Source organism: Ylistrum balloti, unplaced genomic scaffold (assembly GCF_031769215.1).
Source record: "Ylistrum balloti isolate Yb309-2 unplaced genomic scaffold, AGI_CSIRO_Ybal_v1 Utg369624, whole genome shotgun sequence".
Lineage (NCBI taxonomy): Eukaryota > Metazoa > Mollusca > Bivalvia > Pectinida > Pectinidae > Ylistrum > Ylistrum balloti.
In genome coordinates, this window is record NW_026781893.1 from 533,136 (window position 1) to 543,253 (window position 10,118).

Below are 10,118 nucleotides of genomic sequence, written 5' to 3' on the forward strand. Positions count from 1 at the left end.
TTTGATAAATTGTCACTCCTCCAACAATAAGTGTCATGTAAAGTACAATTACTGTACACAGATACACAATAACAAAGACGCTCCAAAAATCAACAAAAATAGACACCCTAATTAGCCTACGCACTGGTAACTTTAGTGGAAGGAGCAGGTACAAATTTACTGTACATGTAAATGGATATCATTACCAAAGATGCTCCCAAAGCAAACGGGGTAGAGACATGGAAATCAAAGAAATACATTGACAAAAGGCAGGACATGATGATAGCAGCCGATGTGGCAAATCCTTTCAGAATATTATCAGCATATTTAACAACAACAGCTACAAGTAGACCTCCAAAAGCTTGAATGAAGATGACGATGAAAACAACATAGTCATACCCAAAAAAGAAACCCTTTTCAGCCACCTTCTCTCCATCTTTTAAGTACATTGCTATCAGTCCAATGACAACGCCAAGTGACCCAAGCTGAACATTCCGTACCCATACTGATTGTTTTGTGCCCTTGAGGATCTTCTCAAAATAAACACCTGCAAAGCCTGACATTAAACAGGAGATGATGACGGCGATGAGACCGAGGGTTGGATTCTGTTCCACTGCTGTAGATCCTGTGGTTCCCGTAGACTTGGCTGTGTTATCAGGTTGTGTCTGTACTATTGCTACACCAATAAACAGCACTACTAGCGACACCCATTGTAACTTGCTAAGATGTTTCTTCAGCATCACCACTGAGAACAGCGCTGTTGTTAAGATTTTCAGCTGATAGGTAACCTGTTCATAGATAAATATCATAATAAACATTTTTTATACTGTAATTATAATATACAACATATAAACAACATGTTTGTATGGTACACATAATGTACATACATACTGTTTAACATGAAATTATCATGGATACTTTCTTTCAAGGTTTAAGTCTAAGATAAAATGGTAAAAACTTCCTTGTGAACACCTCATAACTATAAACATACATTATTTCTTTTATTTCAACTCTTATTCAGTGCAGTTTATTTTCATGGTTTGTGATGATTGATGGTTATCACCAGAATATCACTGAAGACAACTTGTTATTTTCTGAACATTCACCATCATTCAACATTATTTTCCTAATATTGTATTGTGAACACACAAAGTACAATGTACAACTACAACAGGTTATTTAAATCTGAGATCTTCGTATCTTTGTACATTCATAACTGTATATGATGCTGTGTGTTTATTTACTTATATTTGGTCATCAAAACACATTACTGATGCAGGTACCGTTAGACAAATTTTTACTTGTGCTTGATACCTATCTATAAAAAATATAGATATATCATAGTACCCATATTTTCTGGTTTTTCCATTTTTATATATTCATTCTGTCTACTGCATTCTCTGCTTTGTAATTATATAACATTTGTACTACTCAAACATATAAGGATCCCAGCGTCCAGTAGACGTGTATGTAAAACATATTCAGTGAGGAACATGTACATATCAATATGCTTTTTAAAGCTGAGGGCTTACACTATAATCTTGAGATGGTTCAAATTGCCTGCATAAACACCTCCATACATAATCATTAATTTTGATCCAGCTATCATATTGTGTCTATGCATCTATATAGGTCATACTGATAGGAATGTTCATGCTTTACAAAGCACTAAATGCAAACACAGGTTATCTGATTTTGACTTTAAATTAAACCATTACATCATTTTTTATTTACGGCTATTACATTATTTAAGGTGCAAAGCTTGAGTAATATTCTACTACCATGAGCATACTAAACATTCTGAAAATTATATTTTGTTTGAAACATGGAGGCTCAAAACAGTTGTTAAACACATAATAGTAAAAGATTTGCTCCTTTTGAAGGAGTCAAGAACAAATATACTCACGAGTACACTAACAGCAGTGCTTTTAACACCTTATATTATATGTATGTAATGATACAAATAGTTTGTCTGTGATATAAATTTAGACGAATAACTTGAAATGATCTGGAATATATTGTATCTTTAATATTATATCATCTACACTTCTCTATGTTATTCATGTGAACTTGTTTTATATCATTCAACTTAAATACCAATAAATCAGTCAATAAAAAACACCCATGGCCTATATTGTATTTATGTACATGAGCAAAAACTGCTATCACTCACTGTACATATAAAGTCAGATTTTTTGCATGTCAAGATATTTCCAATTTCCATTTAGATTCAGGAAATGAAATTTTAACCACTTAAGATTTGGCGATATGATTATAAGAGCTTATATCATTCGTGTCTGATGTCAAGTTTCAAATAAATGATTGTTGTCTTTTATCATGAGTTAAACACTTGTAAAATTCAACAAGATTTGATGACGATAAGGCTTTACATTAACACATGAAAAAACTCATCTATATCACATACCATTTATTTTTTTTTAATCTGAGAGGCTTTGGTCAATAATATGACAAGTTTTAACAGTGATATTTGTGACTCAAATATTTGAATCCTGGATTCATGCTTTTCTTGTGGGACCCACTCAAATTTTGTGAACACACTCTCTTTATAACTGGGCTCATCAAAATTTTGAAAATGGTACTTTGGACATATAGGAAAAAAATCCTTGATCAAATTTACATGTGTCATAATACATAATAAATAAAGGTTTTGACATCTCATTAAAAACCTTGCAAAACAAAATATCAACCCCACATCTGGACTGTGACCTAAGCGGAATTTTCTTACAAACCCATCAAAAATTATTGCTCAAAACTTTGCGGAAGTTTTCACATTACAAGACACTGAGATTCTCTTTAAGAAATTGCTATCATCAAAGTGTATTCACAGAGATATAATTTAGTATACCTGGAATGTTGCAGCATCTAGGTTTGAAACGGCCACATATAAGAGGTTATTCTGTAGAACATAGATCAGTGAGGGCACTGACACATTCACACAGTCCATGGGTTGACTGAATATATTGTCATACAGATGTTTTATCCAATTCCTTACGATGAATTTTTCTTCACAAAATATGATGACCAAGCATGTAAGGCACTTGAGAGCTTCGGAGATGATGACAGCTGTGGTGGCCATGAACATGTCTCCATTTCTAATACGTACATAGCGCATAACCAGTATAAGGGCAGCATTTTGGAGGGTCAGTAACACCAAGCTCACAGACTTTAAAACAGCATTGGAATCTGTAATAACAAAACAATTTTCAAAATATTGCTAACTGTGATAACAAGGAGAATATGATACCTTGGGAGCAGCAATATTCTTAATGTCTAAGGTTGTGTTTACATTCATTTACATTGGATGAATACCACTTGTGGTTTTTATGTGGTTCATCTAAATCTATAAATTGTGAAAATAAGAGAGTTGCATTCCTCTTGTATATTTTGAAATCAAGATATATAATACTTGATATTCATTTTCTTGGTTGGAAAAAAATCATAAGATGTCATTCTTGTGAATTATGGGCATAATCATATTTCAAAGTTAAAAAAAAAAAGACCTATGGGCCTTAACGGTCATCCGACATAAAATACAAAATTTCAAATTTTGAACTTAAGAGAAGTGGAAAATGTGGTTTGAAGATTGCAGCCATGTTGGATTTCGGACCAACCCGAAATTACCAAACTTTGGTCAGGATCGTGTCACAATCATTTCAGGTAAGTTTCAGCTCAATGAGGCATGTAGAATTGAGAAGAAGCTGAAAATATTTACGACGGACACTGGATGACGCCAGACAAAAGGTGATCGCAATAGGTCATCAGACCCTTCGGTCAGATGACCTAAAAACCTGAAAAATGACATACTTAATGGAAATTCTCACACATATTGTATGTCACAAATACCTGTAACATACAATGGATTTATACTCTGACAGAAATTTACATGGCTATTATGAAACTCATCTCAAAGTTTAAATCGCCAAGGTTCAAAAAGATAAAAACTCCTTTCATGACATCTCATATAAAACAACAAGAGATCCCAGAGGGATCTTGGCGCCCACCATTTGAGGATCTGTTTTCAGTTCTTGAAGATTTTTTTTTGTTTGTTACAGGTGTTGTAAATGTTCATGAACTGGTCTTCATTGAATGTACTCAATGATGGCACAAGATATTTTTATTAAGCACCTATTAGCAAATATCATTTGAAAAAGATCCCAAAGTATTATTAGATAGCAGTCAGTTACAGGTGGATAATGGACAATATGCTTGTGCTGTATTACTGTTGACATCCAAGATGGCTGCCTGTGGGCCACCTTGATTTCAAATCAGTCCAAAAAAGGTACAATGCACAACTAGGGACCAAGGGAAACCAATATCTATGAAACATCAGAAGGATCCATCCTAGACTTCCTCAGATATAGCAGTAAAAAGATTTTACTCTCAAAATCCAAGATGGCTGCCTGTCAGCCATCTTGATTTCAGATCAGTCCAAAAAGGTAAAATGCACAACTTGGAACCAAAGGGAACCTGCATATGAAATTTGAGAAAGATCCATCCAGTACTTTCCAAGAAATAGCAGTAACAAACTTTTACATTCAAAATCCAAGATGACCACCTGTCTGCCATCTTGAATTCGAATCAGTCCAAAAAAGGTACAACGCACAACTAGGGACCAAGGGGAAACTACATATGAAATTTGAGAAAGATCCATCCAGTACTTTCCAAAAAATAGCAGTAACAAACTTTTACTTCCAAAATCCAAGATGGCTGCCTGTCGGCCATCTTGAATTCGAATCAGTCCAAAAAAGGTACAATGCACAACTAGGGACCAAGGGGAACCTGCATATGAAATTTGAGAAAGATCCATCCAGTACTTTCCAAGAAATAGCGGTAACAAACTTTTACATCCAAAATCCAAGATGGCCACCTGTCGGCCATCTTGAATTCGAATCAGTCCAAAAAAGGTACAATGCACAACTAGGGACTAAGGGGAAACTGCATATGAAATTTGAGAAAGATCCATCCAGTACTTTCCAAGAAATAGCAGTAACAAACTTTTACTTCCAAAATCCAACATGGTTGCCTGTCGGTCATCTTGAATTCGAATCAGTCCAAAAAAGGTACAATGCACAACTAGGGACCAAGGGGAAACTGCATATGAAATTTGAGAAAGATCCATTTAGTACTTTCTCAGAAATAGTGGTAACAAACTTTTACTTCCAAAATCCAAGATGGCCACCTGTCGGCCATCTTGAATTCGAATCAGTTCAAAAAAGGTACAATGCACAACTAGGGACCCAGGGGAACCTGCATATGAAATTTGAGAAAGATCCATCCAGTACTTTTCCAGAAATAGCGGTAACAAACTTTTACTTCCAAAATCCAAGATGGCCACCTGGCGTCCATCTTGAATGCGAATCAGTTCAAAAAAGGTACAATGCACAACTAGGGACCAAGGGGAACCTGCATATGAAATTTGAGAAAGATCCATCCAGTACTTTTCCAGAAATAGCGGTAACAAGAATTGTTTACGGACGGACGGACGACGGACCACGGACGCAGGGCGATTTGAATAACCCACCATCTATTTGAATAGATGGTGGGCTAAAAATTAATTTAACATTTTAATAAACTGTAATTTATCAGGTGAGACAATCAAGTTAAAACCTGTTTAAGGATATTAATTGAAATGCTGCATCATGTCAACTAGGCTTTAAGTAGGCATTGAAGTGTTTTGTTACGTGATGATTATAAAAGGATATGGAAGAAGATACAAGGCATTAAATGGACAGAGAGGTTTCTAAAACCTTTGGAAATATTCACTTGACTCAAAATTCTTAGCTGTCTATTAATGTGCTTTTTTGGAGAAGTTGATGTAAGGAAACTAAACATGAACATGCTGACTATAACAGGTTAAATATCATATATACAAACGAGAAGTTAAAGTTTTGAATACAATGGGAATAAGACATACAAATGTGATGGATTTTGCAAAAGAACATGTTCCTATCTTACATTAAGCAAAAGTTTCTGGAGGTCAAAATACAAGTTCTATTGGAGTCCATTCAAAATCAGGTGCTAAAAGACATCTTCAAACAGTACAAAATAAATTGCCAAAAAAAAAAAAAATAATTAGGAGTTTTGTGCAAAGTAATCAAAATTAATTCAAAATACTGCTATGTGCATGTATTTTTAAAGGCAAAACAGGCAAAGGAGAAAATCTGTTTTGGATTGAAGTATTGTAAAGTGAACTGAAATGAAATACTTACACTTGGTTTAATTTGTACAATGGGACTGTCACCTACACTAATAACACTCTAAAGTGAAATCTAAACTTTCAAAATGGTCATCATGTTCCCTGATAACAACAAAAATTAAATGTTCTTACAACTGCTGAATCAATATTCTAACAAGAATGCTAAATGATTGATCTAAGTTGGTTTACACATTAAACTGCCTTATCTGGCTTCTTCACCCTAGAATCTGATTGGCCATGTCAGTATTGGTCTACATCGTATAGAAATGTATTTCTAATGGTCCAAGTTCATACTAAATGCCTTGAAGATGACAGCTGGTAGCAAAATCTACATTATTTGAGGTTTGTCTTTAAAAACTTTTTGACATTGGATGCAAAGATTTACTGGTTTCCGAATGCATGTGGTATCCTAAACAGTACTGGATACTGGCAACGTGGGCATATATCCCCATGGTTCTCTGTCATGTAGGACAGTGGCAATAATAATCTTTGATGGGATAAATGTCATCGGAGCTTTCATGCTGGATCCAAACACTGAACTTTACACTGCTCTTACGCCTCAAGTGGATCTGACATCGTACCATGTCTCATGAGATGCTCACTTATATAGCCAGCTGCCAATGATAGTTAGTATGTGCCACAGATATTGTCCAAAGGTATTCCATGCCTTACTTTAAAAAAGTCACAATTATTTGCAGTAGCATCTAGTTTGACAAATAGTGACTTGGCCCTTCTGGTAAGATCTGGTTCATTTTTCATATGTTGAGCTAAGTTGTTGTGAACTAAGGCACACTTTCATTTTGGCAGGCAGTGCTCTATTCTTTGTGTCTCACTCTTGTGTTCTAACATATATAGGTCCTCAGATTCCATTGAACGTGGCTATTACTATTCTAATGAGTGCCTCAATGACATCAATGAATCTGCATTTAGTTATAGATATATCAAGGTTAGATTATTGTAGGTCATCATGTTGAGTCTGCCCAGGTTTTAAATAAGGAAGCATATTTATTGTCAAAATAGTGTACCCTTGTGGGTTGGAGTGTAAATACCAGTGCCAATAGAGAATGAACAATAAGAAAGAGTTTTTAGAAACTATGTTCTTTGTACTAGTACAGGCTTTACAATCTGCATCATCCAGAGAAGAGAAATGCAGAGTAAAAGAAGACTACTGCTTTGATAGCATATGTAATATCTCCAAAAGATCAATGATGATGTCCTTTGAGCTGGGAAATCAACATTTCTCTTTCATCAGCGTACATTTCAAAAAAATAAGTTGGTGTATTGCATGCTTGGGCAATATGGTTGAGTTTTGATTGAAACTCCTCATACATAGTGTGGAATCCACTATCTTTCCAGTGATACACATCAAAGCCTAAAATTAACACTTTGCACAAATGGTGAAGTTTGCTCTTTGGGCAGGGTTAGTGTAAGAGATAAAGTTATCTATATGCTAAATAATTTTAAATGGACTGAATATGGAAGGCATTCAAAATGTTATTTGTTTGCAAAAAATTTACATTTTTCTCACAAAATGAGAAATATTGGAGGTATACTTACTGATTAAGTATTTTGATATTAAATTTATGATTTCAGTTTTCCTATTTCGTTTAAATAACTTATTATTTTTTTATCTGTTTTGTGACAATTCATGTTCATAGTTTAGTAATTTAGTTACATAGTTAGTTAATTAGGCATGAGCATAACTGTTTTATTTGGGCTAAATGATGTCACAAAGCAATGTATCAGTGAGTGGTCTCAAAGGGTGAAAAAATCTTTAGACCAACATCTATGGGAAATTAGATTTGCTGGAAACCTCATCTTTCACCTTTTTATAGTAAAGATGAAGAGTTTTATGTGTAAGATGAAAAAGAAAATACTGAATCTTTTTCAGTCACTGTTTAAACAAATTTGAAAGTTGTCATAAAGAATTGTATGACAATTTGTTGGCTACATACCATGTCAATTATAGTTTTCATTGATTTATGTAAATTTGTTGATTGTGGTTTCTTAAATTTGTTGTGTAAAACATTGTTTCAAATAACAACAGTGCATAGTAGGTATGTAATATATGCTATTTTTGAAACTTATACCAAATGTATCAGCCGGTGTCCTACTTTACCAGAATGAAAATGTGTCATTACATACTACTGGTATAGCTTTCAAGGGTTGAAGACCAACACAGTACACTTCATGGGCCACTTTATTGACTAAAATATATGTTCCGCGTCCGCGATAAAATGATGAACTTATCATATTTCCAAATACATTATGAACTTAAACTGTGTATACGTAAACAATCTAAAAATATACATCAACACACGATATGATATCAAGTTGTACAACAGGAAGACGCACATCAAGGCATTTGCCACTTTGTAAACAACCAGAGAGTGCAGCTACAGTGAAAAACTTTCACAGAGAAACGGTTTTGTACTACGTGGCTGCCAACTTGACAACGCTATCAACAAGTATCACTGATTATTCTTACATGTATAACGACTAGCCGGCCATTGATCGTGGACGTTTGGAATCGAGTCTTGTTGAACAACTGTCAGTGTCTCCGTCATATATTAAATCAATTGCGAAATAAACGCACAGTTAATGAAGTTTGAAAGGATAACATGACACGGTAATACCATTAGTCTTACCTGATGGTTTTGGGGTCGCCATTGCGTTGGTGGTGTTTCGGGTTTGACTTTCACCGTTGTTGTATTGTATCATTACTTCCGTTTCCTCTTTGCTTTGAGCCATGTTGCGGTTGAAGGCGTTAATTACATAGCAGAATAAATAGATCGGGTGTCACAGCTGTACTCAACAAATAGTCAATAGTCAGAGCATTAGAATATATAATAAATCCGCTAAGATGATGTCCACATCCACACTAAAAACTTCACACCTGTCACCTGTTGGCGTGTCACACCGGAACAAAACAGTGTATATCAATTTGAAACCGTACAACGGTAATATTTTCCGGATCGATCACGGCCCTATGATGTGCTTATATTCTTTAGAATTAAGAACGTACATTGTCGTCATTAGCTAAAAACGTAAAATTAAACGATACGGTATCATAATACAACACAAATACAATGCATTTTGGTAGGGTTTTACAATTTAATGAATTAACGACAAAGAATGAACATTTCGCCGAGCCAAGAATCTTCGTTGTTTTAATGGCGTAATACAGTAGATGCACCAGAAAAATGAAATACAAACAACAGAACTTAAAAAGAAAAATATCTTTTTAAGTCTTTTTCACGAGAGAGCTTTGCAGGCCTGCAAACATATTGCGCACAAAAACTTCATTCAAAATTATTTATTTATTATCAAAATTGTCAAAGGTAACTACAGGTGCAGCCTATAGTGACACCCTCCTATAAGTTCCAGAGGGCGCAATAATCTACCACTCTTTATACACTATCGGAAGAGAACCCTTGTGTATTCGAGATGAGCAAGAAGATACCCTTGTACATCACGTTTTGAAAGATTAAGGTATTCAGCCCTTAAAGCCTTTTAATAGGGACAAAACCAAAAGTAAAAAATTTCACCTTATTCATAAAGATCACAATGTATACTCCATTACTGACAATACTTATCCACAAGTTTTTTTCATCTAACAAAAATTTAAGTACTTCAATGGTGTCACATAGCATGCTGGTTGGATACGGTGAAAATATTAGTGTATGCCCAATAAAAAAACTTAATTTCAAACAAAAACATGTTTTACATACCATAATAACAGCAATGAATAATAAAATAGCTGATATTCATATCACATTCATATACAATGTACGATATGCGAAAAAGTGTTATCCCGGTACCCTCGTTGTCACTCTTAGAAAAGTGACAAAGACACTTTGTAAGGTAAACTGAGTGTGACAAGAGAGTTTTCAAATGAAAAATCTGTTTAAATACTTGCTGG

General features: G+C 34.6%; 1 protein-coding gene across 1 annotated transcript; it reads right to left on the minus strand.

Annotated features, from left to right (window-relative positions):
• Positions 1-88: 88 nt before the first annotated feature.
• LOC132550882 (UDP-galactose translocator-like) lies at positions 89-8,947 on the minus strand. The gene is made up of 3 exons (XM_060214983.1): positions 8,845-8,947; positions 2,846-3,183; positions 89-767 (listed from the first exon to the last, which is right to left on the minus strand). The coding sequence occupies exons 1-3, from the start codon at positions 8,945-8,947 to the stop codon at positions 117-119; spliced, it is 1,092 nt and encodes a 363-aa protein (XP_060070966.1). The 3' UTR covers positions 89-116.
• Between the last annotated feature and the right edge of the window lie 1,171 nt (positions 8,948-10,118).

What these genes read in the sequence shown, in the direction of transcription:
- LOC132550882 (XM_060214983.1), bottom strand. Translation starts at nt 8,947, where the DNA reads ATGGCTCAAAGCAAAGAGGAAACGGAAGTAATGATACAATACAACAAC. An exon ending in GGCGACCCCAAAACCATCAG is followed by an intron (nt 3,184 to 8,844) that starts GTAAGACTAATG and finishes TTGTTATTACAG; the next exon opens with ATTCCAATGCTGTTTTAAAG. An exon ending in TAGATGCTGCAACATTCCAG is followed by an intron (nt 768 to 2,845) that starts GTATACTAAATT and finishes ATCTATGAACAG; the next exon opens with GTTACCTATCAGCTGAAAAT.